The 19,044-nt window shown below is 38.5% G+C and overlaps 4 protein-coding genes across 27 annotated transcripts in view; 3 read left to right on the top strand and 1 right to left on the bottom strand.

The window, feature by feature from the left end:
* LOC100113887 (protein retinal degeneration B) overlaps nt 1-15,489 on the top strand; it is a 43,709-nt gene extending 28,220 nt beyond the window's left edge. For 4 of the 22 annotated variants that reach the window (XM_016982837.3, XM_016982838.2, XM_031923609.1 and 1 more), the window contains 16 exons: nt 7-146; nt 223-340; nt 525-909; nt 992-1,167; nt 1,839-1,874; nt 2,637-2,747; nt 4,983-5,168; nt 5,242-5,404; nt 5,640-6,047; nt 6,316-6,602; nt 7,084-7,233; nt 7,324-7,586; nt 7,657-7,922; nt 7,998-8,328; nt 8,406-8,680; nt 12,832-15,489. In XM_016982837.3, coding sequence (XP_016838326.1) covers nt 7-146; nt 223-340; nt 525-909; nt 992-1,167; nt 1,839-1,874; nt 2,637-2,747; nt 4,983-5,168; nt 5,242-5,404; nt 5,640-6,047; nt 6,316-6,602; nt 7,084-7,233; nt 7,324-7,586; nt 7,657-7,922; nt 7,998-8,328; nt 8,406-8,680; nt 12,832-12,997 — 3,461 coding nt within the window. In that variant the 3' untranslated portion in view covers nt 12,998-15,489. Of the gene's footprint in view, nt 1-6; nt 147-222; nt 341-524; nt 910-991; nt 1,168-1,838; nt 1,875-2,636; nt 2,748-4,982; nt 5,169-5,241; nt 5,405-5,639; nt 6,048-6,315; nt 6,603-7,083; nt 7,234-7,323; nt 7,587-7,656; nt 7,923-7,997; nt 8,329-8,405; nt 8,681-9,004; nt 9,107-9,432; nt 9,549-10,195; nt 10,517-12,831 lie in introns of those variants that run through there. The other 18 variants (XM_032597212.1, XM_031923622.1, XR_004226706.1 and 15 more) reach the window with 17 other exon arrangements.
* LOC100118150 (farnesol dehydrogenase) lies at nt 2,828-5,121 on the bottom strand. 2 transcript variants are annotated; one of them, XM_008211262.4, is made up of 6 exons: nt 4,370-4,854; nt 4,140-4,288; nt 3,903-4,068; nt 3,596-3,719; nt 3,344-3,476; nt 2,828-3,248 (listed from the first exon to the last, which is right to left on the bottom strand). In XM_008211262.4, exons 2-6 carry the CDS (start codon nt 4,269-4,271, stop codon nt 3,072-3,074), a joined length of 732 nt encoding a protein of 243 aa, XP_008209484.1. In that variant the 5' UTR covers nt 4,272-4,288; nt 4,370-4,854; the 3' UTR covers nt 2,828-3,071. The 2 variants fall into 2 exon arrangements, with proteins under 2 accessions (XP_008209484.1, XP_008209485.1); XM_008211263.4 differs by lacking the exon at nt 4,370-4,854 and adding an exon at nt 4,859-5,121 and having other exon boundaries at nt 2,939-3,248.
* Nucleotides 15,490-15,689: 200 nt separating the features above from the next.
* LOC100113852 (RPA-interacting protein A-like) lies at nt 15,690-17,361 on the top strand. Its single transcript, XM_001603977.5, has 3 exons — nt 15,690-15,951; nt 16,073-16,307; nt 16,373-17,361. Exons 1-3 carry the CDS (start codon nt 15,865-15,867, stop codon nt 16,705-16,707), a joined length of 657 nt encoding a protein of 218 aa, XP_001604027.1. The 5' UTR covers nt 15,690-15,864; the 3' UTR covers nt 16,708-17,361.
* Nucleotides 17,362-17,596: 235 nt separating this feature from the next.
* Nucleotides 17,597-19,017, top strand: LOC100118070 (RPA-interacting protein). Of its 2 annotated transcripts, XM_016982698.2 has the most exons (4): nt 17,601-17,615; nt 17,676-17,850; nt 17,978-18,233; nt 18,319-19,017. In XM_016982698.2, the coding sequence occupies exons 2-4, from the start codon at nt 17,746-17,748 to the stop codon at nt 18,633-18,635; spliced, it is 678 nt and encodes a 225-aa protein (XP_016838187.1). In that variant the 5' UTR covers nt 17,601-17,615; nt 17,676-17,745; the 3' UTR covers nt 18,636-19,017. The 2 variants fall into 2 exon arrangements, with proteins under 2 accessions (XP_031779467.1, XP_016838187.1); XM_031923607.1 differs by having other exon boundaries at nt 17,597-17,850.
* The last annotated feature ends 27 nt before the right edge of the window (nt 19,018-19,044 follow it).

Raw genomic sequence — 19,044 nt, 5'->3', positions numbered from 1 at the left:
GCGCAGATGTGATCGACATCGTGAAGGACCAGCTGACTGGAGCGGACTACATCAAGGAGGAGGACCCGGTGCTCTACGTCTCGGGGAAAACGGGGAGAGGCCCACTGAGCGAGAATTGGCTCGAGGAGTACTGGGCCGATGTCAAGGTACGTACAGCGCGAGAGAGAAATCCGGTAATCGTGGGGCGAAATGTGCTCAAGTTTTTCCTTAAAAATTCCCCAGGGAAAGTCTCAACCTACTCCCTCGGGAAAGTCGCTGATGTGCGCATACAAATTGTGCCGCGTCGAGTTCCGCTACTGGGGCATGCAGACCAAGCTCGAGAAGTTCATCCAGGACATAGGTGAGCGGGAGTGTGAGAGAGGGGGAGGAGAGCAAATTGCCTCGGAACTACTTTTTTCGCTTAGCAGGAATTTAACGACTTGGAGCTACTCCGCCAGCTCCTAATTCTCCAAGTCCTCGTGCATGCTTAAAGCTGTTCCACGCGAATCGAATTACGCGCGATGAATAACAAACGCGATTTCCAGCCCTGAGGAAAACGATGGTACGAGCTCACCGACAGGCCTGGGCCTGGCAGGACGAGTGGGACGGCCTGACGATGGAGGACATCCGGGAGATCGAGCGCCAGACGCAGCTGGCCCTCCAGGCGAAGATGGGCCCGGCCGAGTCGGGCGAGGATCTCGCCGAAGGCGAGGAACAGGACGATGACAAGGTCAACGCGACCATCACGCCCCAGGACTCGGGGCAGGTCGCCATGACCCTGGCGGCGACCCTCGGCAGCATCGAGAAGAGCGAGGATCCCCAGAGCCCGGCGTCGCCCCGAAAGCCCTCCGACATTCCCATCATCAACACAGGCGTCAGCTCCGGCGAGAACAGTCCCGAGGACTCGCCCACCGAGCTCTTGCCGCCCAGGTGAGCGAAAGGCAGCTTCTGCCGTGGCCTCGTTTTTTTCGTCCTTCGTTCGATCACTGCAGCGACTGCTTCACGTTCGCAGAAAAACGGGAAAGGTCTCGAAAGCGGAGAAGGACAAGACGTGGAAGAAGAGCAGCTCGTCCCTGCATTCCCCGAGCTCCGCCAAGAGCTTCGACGCTCAGATAGCCAACTGGCGGATGGAGAGCATCGTGAGGGAGTCCGAGTCCGGCAGCGACGACGAGTTCTTCGACTGTCAAGGTATTTTCACGCATTCAACAGTCCCGTAAGATCTACATACGTACCCTAGATTTTTACTCTCGCCCATCTCTAATTCGAACAGTCGTGAAAGGCTATGGCATGGCTATAGTTATATTACTATACACGTATTAGATTACACACATTATATTATATAGACTTTCAAAGACTGATTGAGCTATTGTTCGAGTTATGACCGAATACGGCATTTGTATTCTTGGAGCATGTCAATTTTTCAGCATTATAACTATATACTATACACACGTAGAGACGCTCGTAAAACGCCTTGATTAACTCGCAGTGGCGAAACTGGAATTTCTCACGCTTCATCGGCGAACTGGAAAACGCGATGCATGAACATATCGGATCGTGAAGGAGATTCCGGTGACCAGCTATTGCCACACTAACATGATAGTTTACACGCTTTAGTTACTATCACACTATATAGATAACACTGATCGCATAATATCCGTAGCACCGTATAATACACACACGCACACACACGCACACACACACACACACAAACGAATAAACTGACGTGCTCTTGCAAACATTTGCACTGATCCACTATAAAGAGAAACACATGTTGTAGCACGAAACGGCATCTGAGATGTTACTTTTTTTTATATGCATTCTTCTCTCTTTGTTTCTTGTCGCACGCGCAATTACTACAGCAGCAACCGGGTTCATTATACCTACTATCTTAAAAGGTAGGAATCGTAGATTGTTTCTATTGAAATCACGTAGATAGACCAGATTTTAGATCTTCAGCTCTTTGAATCCTTCATCATCTCGCCATACTATTTTTTAAGTTTTATCGTAGTTACAAGTAGTGGTAGACAATCTATGCATATATTATGATATCAACACGAAATTTCTACTTGCTTTCACTTCTACTTTTGAATATCTGCGACGACTTTGAATAATATTTTAAGTATCAACTATGCTCACCAAAATACACTGGATATTATTATCACCATATAAACTTCCCTTATGTGAATTTATATACATTAAATATTTGCATTCTAATCGGTTTAATTTTAATTGGATTCCACCCGCAACTGTCGTTATTCGGTGTTACTGGATCACTAATATAATTATTTTTTAATGTGTACAGTTGGCCGAACTTATTACGATACATTTGATATTTTACAAAAGTATTTACAGTCATTTCTCCCTACACTATTCGAGGCATGTTTTAAGCATGGCAACGTTTTCAAGTATTCAACATAACAACTAAAGTATGTCTATTTTGTTATAACATCTATTCTAATCAACACTTTCCAATTAACACGCTAATAACACGTTTAAATAATAGTCCTTTTCTACACTTGAATTTACTAAGCAACTTGATTCACTTTTTTAACTAACGTTTATACAAAACTAATTTCTTTCAATTTTTGGTATTCGAAAAATAATCGTCGCGTAATCAAAGTCAGATAAAAAGCAGGTTGACATTTCTGATCACACAGAGAATTTTGAACTCCAAGATAACTCGTCATTAGCTAAATGGAGTTCTTTGGATCTTCTAGCAGAAGAGGAAGACTCGACGTCCCCGACTGTGACAGATTTCAACAAACAAGGTATGCAATTTTATTTCTCACAAGTCACAATTTATACTCGCTGTTGTTGCAAATCATCTTCGTGCAAAAGTCATCACTTTATTTTTGCGAGTTTTTTTATTTCGATTTCATGTCATTATTTTTGCACAGCTAGCAACATTTCTAGTATTTAAAGCTATAGAACAAAAATAAATAAATACTTCATAGCTATCGCGTAAACCAATATTATTATAGTTTAATCATACCAGTTAAAGAAAAATATACGCATTATTTCACTTTCTTATTTACTTCATTAACAATTCTTGGTATTCCAACAATTTTATTTAACAATACTTAAGCGTTACGTTAAGAGAGAATTTTCGCAGGCGTAATAGTTAATTCCTCTATTTGAACTCGCGAAGGCGTGCCGATCGCATAAATTATTGCATTTGCAATATCTTCGGGCTCTAAGATCTCGAGCCTTTCTAAATTCCCCAAACTTTGTTGCATCATTTCCGTTCTCACAGCTCCTGGACTGATATTCTGTGTAAAATTGAAATGAAAATTATTTTTTTTTTTACGCGATGTATATAAAGTAATCGATGACGATCCAGCGAAATCTCACGCTATGCACATACCGTGATCCTAATGTTATCATCGTTTTGCTCGCGTCTCAAAACTTCCGATAAAGCTCTCACGGCGAACTTTGTTGCAGGATAAATATTGGCATAAGGCAATTTTGGAGAAATATAAACTTGATGTCCGAACACACTGGAAACAAATGTCTTATAAAACGTGCCAATATTTTCGTCAGCTATATCTTTCGCTTTTCCTAGACACGAATATGTTAAGACCAAGTCGTACATTGTTTAATAAAGTTAATTACTTGCCTATTAATGTTGACGATGTGCGCTTCGTGAGCTTCCTTCATCAAAACAATTGCTAGCTTTGAACAAAGCAACAGTCCGGTTAAGTTGACGTCAATTGCATTTTTGAGAACTTCGAAATCAAGCTCTAAAACCAATCAGTTTTTCGTTGCTTAATAATATTGTCGAACAATCGTAAATCAAGGCTTAAGCTAACGTAAGTGATTTATATAGTTTCTTTTCTTTCATGCTGTAGAGACATTGCTTTAAAAATTGAGATTTTTAAATCACGTAATATACTATTTGATGTGTGCTGACAGTTAATGCTAACCCATGATTTTGCCAGGTTTTCCTACCCCCGCGTTGTTTACAAGTACATGGATCGTTTTGAATTTTTCCTCAATCCACTGAAAAGCATTGCTTATGCTTTGTTCATTCGCTATGTCGCACTCGTAAGCGTAAAAGCTTCCTTTTCCATCAACGTTGGCCATTTCGTTCTGCAAATATCAGCATATTTATATTCAGTGGCGAATTATATCGATGTAAACATATAACGTCAAGCTTTTACCTCCATTTTTTTCTTTCTTCTGGCGAGTCCAACAACATTTAGTCCACTTCGAACGAAAGCTCGAGCAATAGCTAGACCAATCCCTTCTGAAGCTCCTGTAACGACGGCCAGCTTTCCTTCCCATCTGTCCATCGCGAATGTGCAAATAACTTTGAAGTAAAAAACAATTCAGTAACGGTATAACATTTAAACTTAACGTTTTACCGTATGCTCTTTTCTATTGATATAACCTAGATTTTATTAATAATAATACAGCGGCACAATAATATGAATAAGAGTAGTGGTGATCAAATGTTGCTTCAATTGCGAATGAGTTATTTTCAGCATTGCCGATGGAAAACTTTACTGACAACATTTAATAGTGTGGAGCTTATTATATACTTTTCCGACGGTACAAAAAAAGAGTTTTTTTTTTAATTGCACATACTGAATAGTGTGATAGATACGTGAGGTAGCTTTTACTTTTAAACGCAACCTTCATGCTAATGTACTCGTTGCATTTAAAAATTATGAGTAGAGTTATGCGTCTTGCGTTCCATCAATTCAAGCTGTATATTTTTTCATTTCAACACACCCGCCCTGAAAAAGTTGTTTTTAATGCCCTAATCACAAAATAGAATCGTTCACATTTGCATACCCATATGACCTGCTAATCAAAGGCTCACTCATGGTAACAAAGTCGATTTCCGAATTAAAAAAAAATACAGTATTCCACTCACTTATCCTCAAAATTTCCACTTCCAACGCGACCTATCTCAGCACACTCCTCGCACGCCGTCAATCAAACGACTGACTTCTAATCAAAGCGTCCTTTCCGGCGTTTCGCGCAATTTAACGTTCCAGACGACACGATATTCTCCCACTCGTACCTCCAGCGTGTGGCGAGTGAACGCAGTGGAAAGAGACTGGCCATCCGGACCTCGGCCAGCATCGACGTCTCCTGTCCGGCTTCGCCACAGCACTCGCCCACTCATCAGCCATGCAGTACCACAGTTATCCTTATCGTCATGCACGCCGGCAGTGTTCTCGGTGAGTTATCGTATTTTTTTTTTACTAAAAATTTCTTTTTTGTTCTTCTAATTTGTCGACTCCGTATCCGCAGATGCCAACGTGGACCTGACGGCCAAAAAGTCGGACATAACGACCTTCAAGGGAGCCTTCGAGTCGGTCATAAGGCAGCACTATCCCACGATGGTCGGGCACATAGCCATCAAGTTCGTTTCCTGTCCATCGATTTGCACCGAGGGCCTCGGAATATTATCTAGGTGAGCTACTCCATTAATCCCCGGTGATATAACGATGATTCGCCATTTCGACGAGATGATTATCGGTGTATCCAATTATTACGCTGTAATCGAGTATCGATGTAAATTAAAGCGCTTGGATTGCTTGCTTATATAATTCTGTACGTTTTAATGGAAAAAGAAATTCATTATCGACGGGAAATTAATTCACTATCGAGTGAATTCAATTCCTTTCTAACAACAATTTTCCGCACAGTCTAAGCCCATACAGTTTCGACGTGTCGCCGTCGTGCATGGACACGCCGCAGATAACGCACGACACGATACCCATCGGTGCGATCCCGATGTTGGCGACGTCGACACCGGATTACCAGGATGCGGTGACGCGGGTGGTGAACGGTGCCAACCAGGTCTACCAGGAGTTCGTGAAGAGCGAGGAGGGTCGAGGCTTCAACGGCCAGGTCTGCTTCATCGGTGACTCGGTAGGCTCGATACTCGCCTACGACGCCCTGTGTCGATCTGCCCAGTACCAGTCGAGGCACGACAGCGAGAACAGCATCCTTGACAATGACAATCACGAGAACAGCGGGCCTTACGAGGACGGACGACACTTGTCGGCTCCCTCGCCCAGGAGGAGGTCCTCCTCGACGAGGTATTTCGAATTGTGCGTGAGAGGACGACTGATTATCATTTATGTGTTTATAGTTAGTGCTGACGTTGCTGATGTATGAAATGTCGCAAACGAACGCTGATGAGAATGAATATGTAATCAGCGTAATTAAAAGCTACGTAAAAGATACGATGATGAAACAAGCTTACGTTATAGCCTCGTTGTTATCTGTTGTGATGTGTGTTAGCAGAATGCAAAATGTATGTGAGAAATAGAACGAAGAGAAGCTGGTTTAACCAACGATGTTCCGTACTTCTTTCAGCGACAATTCACATCAGTGCAAACTCGAGTTTGAAGTGAGCGAGTTCTTCATGTTCGGTAGTCCGCTGTCCCTGGTGCTAGCGTACCGGAAGATCTCCTCGACGGGGGAGAAATCAAGTAACATAAGTAAACCCTGCGTGCATCAAGTGTACAATTTGTTCCATCCGAGCGATCCAGTGGCCGCTCGCTTGGAGCCTCTGATCTCGGCGCGTTTCTCTCTGTTGCCACCGGTGAACGTTGCGCGCTACCAGAAGTATCCTCTCGGCAATGGGCAACCTTACCATTTGCGTAAGTAATTTCGATGCAAATATTCAAAGTGAACCCTCTCCAGTTAATTTTGCCCCATTTTTTTAAGTTAATTAGAAATGGCTCTTCCCTGATATTAATACTCCTTCGATTGAATTTTCTCTAATAGCGCATCTCGATGGTGCTACATGGAAGAGCTTTTAATCGATCTGGCCTTTAACGATAGACCTTTACCGCTGAACAAAGTTGATTTTGAAATGTGATAAGTCTTAATGGATTCGAGCATTATCTACTTAGGAACTCTTGTCGGGGCAATATAAAATCATTAAATCGGACGATTAAAAAAAAATAGATAGGAGCTCTTTATCCGAGCCATAAAACTTTTTTTTATGTATATTATACAAGCGGTAAGAAATCGCGGTAAAACGCAATAATGCTTCGAGTATAGAATAATTTGAATCAGGTCAAGGTTATCTGAGTATGAACATTCAACTTACACAATCCCGTAATGATCATGTTACAGTGGAGACGGTGCAAACTAATCCTCAACTGTTTGCCGATGGACTGAATGTGCCCAATATGACGATGTCTCACCTAAGAAGATTGTCGGATATATCAATCCATAGTACTATGTCTGGTATTGAAACCGTACCACTACAAGCAGTATCTTCTCGTATATATCGCTATTTGCTTATCGTAGTCCTTAGTGCTCTATCCTCCATTTAGCCGCGAAATCTCACTCTCTGCTCTTCTTCGTTCGCAGTTTCTCAGAAATGGTGGGGCACCAAGAGGATAGACTACGCCTTATATTGCCCCGAAGGACTTGCGAATTTTCCTACGCACGCTTTACCTCATTTGTTCCACGCGAGCTACTGGGAATCCTCCGACGTGATCGCGTTCATCGTCAGGCAGCTCGGCAGGTTCGACCCGAGGCTGCTCGGCAACGAGGAGAAAGAGCTCACCGACTTCCGTCCAGGCCAACCTAGAGAGAAATGGAATAAGAAGCGAACCTCTGTTAAACTAAAGGTTGGTCGTCGCAGCTCTCTTCATCCGTTTATTCTTTACAAATGTAATCAACGTTGCTACGTCTTTTCAGAACTCCGCTGCAACTCATAGAGCTAACGACGTCATCGTTAGAGATGGCGCGCCGCAAATACTCGTAGCTAGATTCGCGTATGGTCTATGCGGAGTAATATCATTAACGGGTGAAAAAGTAGATATTCATATAATGAAGGACGTCAAGTCCGGCGAGTGGGTCTTCTATTCGACTGAAGTTACGGATAAAACCGGTAGGATTACTTATCAAATTCCAGACGATAGGACTCTAGGATATGGGCTCTATCCTGTCAAAATGATAGTGAGGTGAGCAAATGCTTTCACAGTCAGCCGTACTATGGTCGTTCTGACCCTCACTCATCTACCGCATTTCGTTTGCAGAGGCGATCATACGTCCGTAGATTTCTTCATGGCTGTGATACCACCAAAAACAGAGTGCGTCGTCTTTAGTATCGATGGCTCTTTCACTGCGAGCGTCTCCGTCACGGGGAAGGATCCCAAAGTCAGAGCAGGCGCTGTAGACATCGTCAGACACTGGCAAGAATTAGGCTATCTGATAATCTACATAACCGGGAGGCCACACATGCAGCAGCACAGGGTCGTCTCGTGGCTCTCGCAACACAACTTCCCTCACGGTCTCGTCTCATTCGCGGACGGCATTTCCACCGATCCTCTGGCGCATAAGGCTGCTTACCTCAAGAACTTGGTGCAGGTAACGTAAAAGCAATTACTCGCGATACTTATCAACTCAAGTCTCTTCGATTCTAACGCACAATGTCTCGTCAACAGGAGCACGGCGTGATTATCCATCATGCATACGGCAGCAACAAGGACATAAGCGTATACACGTCGATTAACTTGCAACCCAACCAGATTTTCATAGTGGGCAAGGTGTCGCGAAAGAATCACGCTCTGGCGACGGTACTGCAGGAGGGCTACGCGGCTCATCTGACCATGTTGCAGGCGCACGGTGGCTCGAGACCTGCACAGGGCAACGCGCGCATGGTCATCCCGAGGGGCCAGTTCGGCCTGCCCGGGCAGAACGCCTCGCTTCGACGGAGAAGGTGAGCTTGCTCAATTGGAGTAGCTCTATTACTGTAAAACCCCAAGCGCGCCCGCGAACTCTCCGCCAAAGCTACGTCGCTTTCGATGATGCAGTATATGATTTACTTGCGATTCGTTTAACTCTTTTGTTCACTTTGCTCAACTCGAGATTCTGATTTCTTTTGTGTTTTGTCTCGTTTCCTTTGCTGGTTTTGTCAGATTAACGACGATGGCGGACCTGACGATGTATTTTTTGTTGTTGTGCACGGTAGAGAGAAAGAAGACTGGTAGAGATCCGGTAGGTGAAACGAAGTTTTAGCCACTTTTGAATTTGATATTTTTAGTAATTTGCGAGATAATGACTCGTCCTCGGTGGTGTAAAACTGTTGTTTCATCGGAGAAACACTGCGGAAGAGAAGAAGTTAAGAAGATAGCAGTTATACTAGGTGATATATTAGTAGACAGACATATTACTTTAATAATTTAGGTCCACTTAGATTAAACATAGATAACCACCTACCTGCATAGAACTTTTATACAATAAATTATGACAAATTTGATTGATCCTGCCGACTGGCGTGAACGGGCGAATCGCTGAGAATCGCAGTCTATGATACACGTATAGAATATTTAAAATCCCGTTCAAATATGTACTTAAACGTTTCGCCGGTTCACAAGTCCGCAGATCAAAGATTTTAATTAGTGGAGCCGTTGAAGTGTGACTATATGACAGTGAGTGTGAGTGTGAATACGAGCCACGGCTCTGTTCCAGTAACGACACAGCGGTCAACTCGCCGGCGCGCAGCAGTGTGTACTTAAAAGGAAAGTCTACCTTAGTCACATCTAACACACGCCTATTATCTACGTACAATTAACTTACTCACATTGGTAACTATTCTCGTATTTCTCCTTCTATCTTTGCTATTTTTCCCTGAGTTGAATGTGACAAGCATAGGTAGATAGATTGTCTCACGAGAACCTTAACGATAACATTGTATATTATGTCATGATGATGAGAAAATGATCATCAGCCATAGTGACTTCGTTTTAGGTGTACATACGGCGCAGTCGAGCTTTTATAATAACGCTTTCTTTGACTGTAATGCGACTTTGCCGATATACGTTGCTTCTTTTGTTCGGTCGAAAACCTGAAAATTATAATTTGGCGAATGCTATACTATTAATATAAACATATCCCGCTTATTATAAATCCATCAAAACGATTAATCGTAACAAAGCATGAAGATAATTAAATCTAGAACTGATATAAAGTATATACCTTAACGCAAAACCACGTGCATGCGAACTAAACGTAAAGTTCATTTGCCAAATTAATATTTTTAGGATTTTTACGAGAATCTCGAAGCTTCTCTGTACCAGAATCTCAGATTCTACGCTGTAAATGAAAGCTTGCCGAGAGTTAACGAGCAGTGAGACAGTCTCTATCTGTCCCCTGAAAGCTTCTGAATCATAGACCACCCGCTGCCTAGTGTATAATCGTGTAATTAATAATCATATTTATATAACGCGTTCAGCCAGCAAACTAGATTATAAACGAAAAATTCCGACACGTCGAAAATTCTCCGACGAGACGAGAGAGAAAGAGAATGAAAGAGAGCCCACGCTGCTGCTACTACTTCCGCCGCATCCCTCGCTGCGCTCTCTCTCTCTTTCTCGAATCATTCACGCACTATGTAAAAGTCAGCCATGCAAAAAACGAAAAACGCTTAGAAAGACAAAAACAAAACTATATTACGTCCAGGATTTGTGGTCCGTCGATATCGCACAAAACGAGTCGGTTTTTCCGTTCTAACTTCCTGGAAAACGAACTCTGATCTCTCAGCTTAGCGAGCAAGGTAAAAATTGCCCGCGTGTACACGTTTTTTTTTTTTTTTTATCAGTGTTTCTGTGTATAGACGAGATGTACGATATGATATGTACATTCGCGAGCTGTCTTTCCACCAAAATTCCGAGAGCTGGCTTGATTTGGTTTGCGTTAGTCTTTTCTGGCAAACACCAGGGAGAGGAAACTTTGATCGATAAAACAGCCGGATGCAACAGCCGGATTCTTGCCAAAACTTAAATTTCGAGTTGAAGTGCATGATGTATCGCCCGACCTATATATTGTCTCGAGTCACTTTATCAAGATCAAAGTTCTCTCTTCGAGGTAATTTTTAGAAGCAGTTCAATTTCGCCGCTGTTATATCGCACGAGAATTTGGTGCTTGTTACATACGAACGTAAACAAAAGCACGAACAAAAGCATCATAGAGATATTTTACATCTATACCGATACTTGTTTTTATCTTATTCATTTACATGTATACGTTGCACGATACGATATAGATGTGAATGCTGTCTTGTGACTATATTTATTATATACCACGACTCACGGAGTAACGCGGTTATCAAAGATTAATCAAATTAAGAGAAATTAATTTTTTTTTTTTTTGTATTACATAGCGTTGGCATAGCCGAGTTCGAACTTAGAAGTTTTATTTTAGAGAGTTTACTCAAGTATTTTTCCCTCTAGACGACTGCTCCAAATGTTATACGGTATAACACAGCGCAGTACATCATGTATATAGATTGAAAGCTTTTTCGAGATTTTTGTATTCATACATATCACGTGAATAATTCTGCCGTACACACGCTATGGAAGAGTGTATTACGTTATCACGAGAGCAAAACTCCATTATAATAATGGCTGAGAGCGATACAGAGAAGTATATCGCATCGTATACTTGAATTATCGCACTTTTTAGCGCTATGCACTTTTCAGACATTTTACCTCGCTGACCCTCTGAAGCTCGAATCGCGCGAGCGTTTTATCATTCAAGCTTCAAAGGATATCGATTGTAAATATATCTGTACGCAGTAAAGCGTGCGTAAAGCGACTGATAAAATTAACACGCTTAACTGTACACGATATCGATTTTTTACAAATCTAATGCTGCATTATATATATATATATATATATATATATATATATATATATATATATATATATATATATATATATATATATATCTTCATGTCACTATTTATACTAATTTTAATATAATTCGTTTCACGCTGATAATACAGGTACATCACGAATATGTTATACATATACCCTGCTGCTCGTCATTCAACAGCTTTTATACAACCTCACTCTTTGCATATTATCTCTGTGGAAATGTCGATCTTGATATGCTTTACAGATGCGCAGCCTACCAAACCACCGCTCAATATACATTATTACCTCATCGAGCTACATGATTACAACTATTTCTCTCTGCTCTTCATCGCTTTCACGTTCGCCGCAAATCCACTCACTTCTGCCATTTCGGATCTCGATTTATTATTATTATTACATACCAATATAATTATAATAGTCTCTTTACATATAATATGAATGTTAGAAGTGCATCTCGCTTATTATAATGAACTGTTTGTGCGCTTTTGTCGTCGTCGAGGCACTTCCAACATCGATTTCAACGATTTCTTTACATACAAAACAGAAATTACACTTTACATACCATATATATATATATTATATAATTGTTGATAATGAGTGTCCGCTTTAAGATGTAACTGTGATATTATATATTATATATGAACTATATGCAATAAAATATATGACTATTTTATATATCACATGGATATTATTCAATGTTTCAAGTGACGAAGGCACTGCTGCTTGTTGTATATGCTGCACATAATATATTATATTAAAAGTCAATGAAAACACTCACGCGAATAATCTTCATTTTTTTTTTCTTTGAAAACGATGTTTTTGTGTTAATCAAGTTTGAAATTTGTACTTTCGAACACGAAATAGATTTATTTAATCAGTGACTATTATAAGTACATGTTCATAGATTTAAGTAAAAAAACAAGTATTTCACGAGCTTGCCTACTTCAGCTCACGATACTATGGATTACACTCGCGTCTTACCACACCCGGTCTCAATCTACTTGACGAAAGCAATTTATCGTGAGCTGCGGTCTCTCAAAAAACTCGCCCATTGAATGTCTAGAACGCGCTTAGACCGAATCAACCTAGACTAGAAAAAAAAAAAAACTACTCGATCCCCCTCGTGGAGTACTTAGCAAGCAAGCAAAAAAAACAAAATAATTTAGTACATCAAAATCCTTCATCAAAAACTAATCCAATGAACGAATTTTAGGTCGGCGAAGCGCGCCATATCGCAGCCAGCAGAGAGCAAGCCGTCAAGTCCGCTGGAGCGAAGTGTGAGCGTCGGACCATCGGGTTCGCCGAGCCAGTCTCAGCAGCAGCAGCAGCAGCAACCCTCGTCTCCGGCTGGCAAGTCCAGCGCACCCGACAAGTTATGACGATTCGCCCGCTGTCGCTCGTTGTTCGAGCCACGGCGGTAGAATTCATAAAAGACGACGCTGTATGTCGCTGAATTGTTATTATTATTACTACTTGTTCCGATTTGGTTTTACAAAGCCTTCTCGACTTGTTCTTTTTCTCGATCTCGCTATATTGTCTGATACGTGTCGTATAGGTGTAGGGGGTGAAAGGACCCGAGGGTAGATCGAGGAAACTGAGTTGACAGTGAGCTTGTCGTTGCGACGAGAAATTATTTCTTTCTGATGATTGGTTTTCTCGGCGATGGTTTTTATATTTGTTAATTTTAATTTATAGTTTTGACGACGGTCGCGACCGTAGGAATTTACGTATATTTTAACGAGAATCGTGAAAATTCGAAAATCTGCACGTACAAAATTATCGGTAAAAAGGGAAGGATATTTTTTTATCGAATTATTTTACTTAATGCGGATCGCAACGGCATACTCAGTGCAGAGCCTTTTCTACACACATTCTAAAAGAAACTAAATCAAGGAAGTGGTAGAACTTTTGTAACAATCTATACATAGTTTTATTATCCAAGCGATACGTAGGCGCGCTATACATTATATACGTACACGACATAAGTGAAAGCAGCTATGTAATAAAACTATATATTTAAAATAAAAAAAAACTACGCGAGAATGATTTGCTATGGTTAAGTGCGAGAATGCATCGGTTATATAATATGTACATTGTATACACGTGCAGCAAATAAAAGTACGCTCCGGTCAAAGTTTATTTTTTATACGTAAACTATATGTGTTTCGTTACTATATGCGATCAATGTATACAACACAGACGCGGACACGGTGACTCCAACGGTGTATATTATATGCGCTCGGCCGACGATGTAACCGTGTGAGCGAGTCGTGATTGCGCAGCACTTGGTGATAAAGTTATAGCATTCCTGACGATCATTCTCCTGGCACTTGTCGAACAGCAAACAAACGCTAATTTGTAAAACTCTCAATAAATGCATCGATGCCATATTCTAACTTTTAAGGTGTAAGTATACTTGTTGAAACTGTTACCTGAACATAAAAAAAGGAATCAAGTCCTCCCCCATTATTGTTGCTAAGATACGAAGATACATATACATTATGGATGAATATACTCTCTAATACGTATGTATAAATACGTTATGTAGCACCTCGTTAAACAAAATATGCATGTGGCTGCGTCATAAACATGTTCAGCTTCATCGATGGTTTTACGACGATCTCTTCGAAAATGTAATAATGTTTCATTTTGCGTAATGAATACTATAATAGCATATTTATAAAATATACGTAACGCTGCTATGATTATATGTCAAGGGTATACTATGTCATTTCTCCGCGTTGCTATGATTTGCAAATATGTACTGGTCATAACGAACGCGCAGTCGATGAATTATTTCGCGAACTTCAATAGATCTTTTTCATTGTATAACTTCAGATCCAACTGTAATGACACGTTTGATATTTACTAATTATTAAAGAAAAAAGGATTTACGTATCTATACTTTCTGATAGTGTTGGTACAAAAGTATAATCTCGTTATTTAAGAAAGGACTGCAACGCGCTCCGTATTGTAAAAATGTAATTATACCAAGCATCGTTGAAAAATTATGAACAAAATGACGTTGTTTAATAAAACGTTAGAAACTTGTGCGCTTTATCTTGTAGTTCGCGGAAACTTAATCGAAAAGAAAAATGTAAGACAGCAGGTGTCTACAAAGACCCCGATTATTAAGAAGTTCAAATAAGTGTAAAATAGATGTTGCTCTAGGTTTACTCCTTTGATTTGTAGTCTTAAATAATAGTGTATATGATAAATCCATCCATTTCTAATGGATTTTTTATTCCATATAGCTAGTAAACCGCTGTTCGATTTAATCCGTATAAGAAGTACAAGAGGGAAATGAGCTGTTCAGCTGGCTCAACTCGGAGTCGAATAATAAATAATAGCATTACGTATTTCACCGCGTAAACAGAGTCCGAAGAAGGCGGAATGCGCTGAATTATTAAAAAAAAAACAAATTACCACAATATGCATACTGACTGTTTGTATTGTTGTAATATGACGCGGGCGTAGTCCACTACTATAAAAATATCTAAAAGATAGATGCGTGCACATATATATATATATATGTATGTATGTATGTATGAAAATACCCCCTACATAGGAATATCAAGCGACTGCAAAGGATATTTTAATTATGCGGATAGAGAATCATTATCACGGCGTAATAGAAAAAAAGACATATTTTTATTAGCAGATACTTGAAATATGTAAAATAACTGTTAAGTACGTTGATTGTTTTATATTTTACTGTTCTTGTTAGCTCATCTGTAAGCATTCGATGAAACGCTAAATTGAACGTATTCATTTTATTAAAGACCATTGACATCCTGTTAAAAAATTTATGTGCGAGTGGTGTATGTGTACATTAAATTATGGATCTTTGAAAATAAAGCTAAATAATTGATTTGTGACTTTTGATTGCGTAACCCGAATGTATCCTTTTTAAATTCACCGCTCATTTTGTTTTAATTATTAATTATGCACGTTATATCTTCAAATTATGTTCAAACGATCGTCACAATAATTTACTTTATTGTTTAAATATCAAATGCGTATACTACTTTGTTTGTGTCTTCGTCTATGCATATTTATATATACCGGGATAAGTCATAAATGTATGTATATACATAAGTACACATTCGTTCGATATATCTCGAGATTTGAAAAATTCGGTTACTCATTTTGGAGTTGTAGACAGTTGTACGAAAAGAAGAGTGCGTAAACAAGCAAAAGTTAACATACGTTCTGATCCTTTTTTTATTTATACATAGTATTAAAAATGTCCGCATATTCACCTAGAAATATAAATCATAGAGTTATGAAAAGGGGTAATGATTTGTCGAAATTTCAAGAAATTTTGAGACAGGTTAGGATTTTTAAGCACAGTTTGCGAAATTTTTATTTTGATCTGTAGTACTGTACATATATTGAAATTACACATTAGTTTATTAAATGAAAAGTTTTTAATTTGATATGAACGTTTGTAGAAATGTCACCAACAAATGCGAGAAAGACGAGGCCAGTTGTTTAATAAAGGGAGGTCTGGCTTATTTCCTGTCCCGAATGTGCAGGAAACATTAACAGAAATAGTTCGACAAGAATTCAACAAGTTGGCTACTGCAGAGAAGTCTGACATCACCATGAGTACAAAAACAATAATTAACAGTCCATTAAATCAAGATGAAGCATTAAGAGAAGAGAGTGAACTACTTGCTGAAGAAGGTTGCTAAAAATTTTTTAATATGAAAAAGTATATTCTTCTACTCAAGAGTTAAAATTGTTTTCAGAGCAATGGATTCTGCAAGAATATGAAAGACTGATGCACAGTGAAGAAGAGATGTTCGATACACTCGAAGATGAGGTAATATGTCCCATGTGCCATAAGTCATTTTTGGAAGAGATTCCTGACTTCATAGTTTGCAGCTCCTGTGGATTAAAAATTCGAACTGAAATAACTCTTACCAAGTTTAAGTATAATTTAGAATCGCATGTAAATATGCATTCAGAAAGATGTCTAAAAGTTCCTGATTTTTCTCTCGTATATGAGAATGATCATGTGTCTCTTGGTATAACATGCTTAACATGTTCATGTTTTTATTTAGTTAGTACTATGGAGCCATAAAAGATAACACTAAATATGTTACATATTAGTGAAAAGTTAAAAAATCAAGTACAAATATTTATGAAAAGACTTTTTTGATTAATGTTACATGAATTAATTATGATAAACTTTATTTAAAGATAATGTATGTATTAATTGTATAAAATTATTTTTTCTACTGTATTTTTAGATCAATTCATTAAATTATAGAGTTGGAGAAATGAACAGGTCGATGATAAAGACCACAATAGCGAATTGAAAAGCCACATTTTCTGTTATTTTCATATTATGTTAAAATTTCTTCATCATTGTTAATACTGTGATAAAATATTTATAAATTGAAGTTTTTTCACACTTAAGATTTCTGCAGGCAGATCACTTAATGAAATCATAATCAAATAAGGAATAATTTCATAAAATGTTGTTAAAGTACTGATGAATTTTTGAACAATATTTTTTGAATGATGTACCAATATGTTACCTAATTTTGTAAATCATGAATATTTTTCTCAACTGTGTGTACAAAACTAGAAGAAAATAGCTAGTAAGATAGTAAATTGTTGAATAAATATAATATCAATCAATCTTTAGCATAATTATAATTTACATGGTTGAATATTGATAATGAATTGTAAATTAATTTTTTGTTTTCTAATAAAAAAACTTATTCATCTATTTAACGTGGTATCTCTTTTCGACTCTCGCATTATCAAATGTAATTAAAACAGAAAGAAAGAGAAAGATCGATGTTTTCCAGTTATGCATAATGCATATTCAAATTTTGAATTTTCCGAATTTCCGACACGCAATGTCGCAATATATATATATGGAGTATGCTCACGTCGCCATCAGAGGTCAGGTCAATCGCAGCAATAGCTACATAGATTGGCGGGAATCGGGAAACTGTCGCTGACATTCATCAGTTGCGTCTGCGTGCTATTATTGCTTTCCACGCGCTCTCGTAATATATATATATATATTTATTCGCCCAATAATACATACATTAGCCAAACTTCTAAATGTTTCGTATTTAATTTCGAAAAAAATTCAGTCAGAAAAATGGCAACCCACTTAAGTCCAAGTAGTTCAGCGAAACTGAAAGCTATCAATGCCGTCAGGAGGATAAAAAATGGATCTCCCAAAATACGAGAAGTTCTTCGTGAGGTTAGAAATGACTTTTTAATTGTAATTCATTTGCATTTGCACAGCAAAAAACACGATTGTGCTTGAGCATTTAGTACTTGTTTAACGTTCAGATAATAGTGACTATAATGTTGCAAATAATTTTCAGAGATGTCGAAAACGTATACACGAGAGACGTGAAGAATTGTTTGTAAAAAGGAGACATGGTCTTTCAAATTTTTCAGAAGAAGTAAAAAATACTTTGACAGATATAGTTCACGAAGAATTTAATCAGATGGTGTCCATGGATTGGACAAAGTCTCCTGAAACCTTGAAATCTATTGTTGAACTTGGATTTCCCATAGACCAAGAAGAAGCCTTAGCAGATGAAGAAGCAACTTTTGACATTGACGAAGTGATTGAAGGTAGTTTAGAAAAATATAGCGGACAGTTTAATTCTTAGCAATAGCGCAAGCCCTCATTTTGAATTATTAACTTATACATTTTTAGAACAATGGATACTGGAAGAATACCAAAAAATGTTGTGGGAACAGAAGGAATTATTATCATTGTTTTCAGACGATGTAATATGCCCTATTTGTTTGAAAGGTGTACTCAAAGAAGTTCAAAATTTTGCAGTATGTCACTGCGGCCTTACAATACCAGTTCCAATGGGCTTACAAACTCTGAAATGTAATCTTCAAGAGCAAGTTAATGCTCACTCTGCAGCATGTTTAGGTGTACCAAAGTTTTCTATATTCCAGGAAGGCAATACTGTTTCATTGTATTTCTCTTGTATGTCATGTGATGTATTTGGACTAGTTTGATATGTTATACAAGATTTAATTCTACAGAAGCGTTATTTTAAATTATAGTGACTAGTTTAAAAATTATTTTAATGTGATATTTTTTTGAAGTTTGTATGTACAAAGTATTAAATTTATTAATTTATTATTATTACAAGTATGATGTATTTATAGTCAGTTGAACTAAGAAATTCAACTATGGTTCATATAAAAACACACATTTTTCTATTAAAAATCAAGATGTTGCAAGAAGTATTTACGACTATTTTTCAATAAACTATTTAAAATAAAATCAAGTATGTACAAATATAAAATAGAAATTGTTATAGTGTGTTGATCACGATATATGAAAACGTTTCCATGTAAATATGGTTAATAAAAGATTTCTAATTTTCTACTAAAATTAAGGTTATTAATGTTATTTAAAAAA

The sequence above is a fragment of the Nasonia vitripennis genome, chromosome 2 (assembly GCF_009193385.2).
Source record: "Nasonia vitripennis strain AsymCx chromosome 2, Nvit_psr_1.1, whole genome shotgun sequence".
Taxonomy (NCBI): domain Eukaryota; kingdom Metazoa; phylum Arthropoda; class Insecta; order Hymenoptera; family Pteromalidae; genus Nasonia; species Nasonia vitripennis.
The sequence above is the reverse complement of the archived record's forward strand: the minus strand, read 5'-3'. Positions and strand labels throughout refer to the sequence as shown.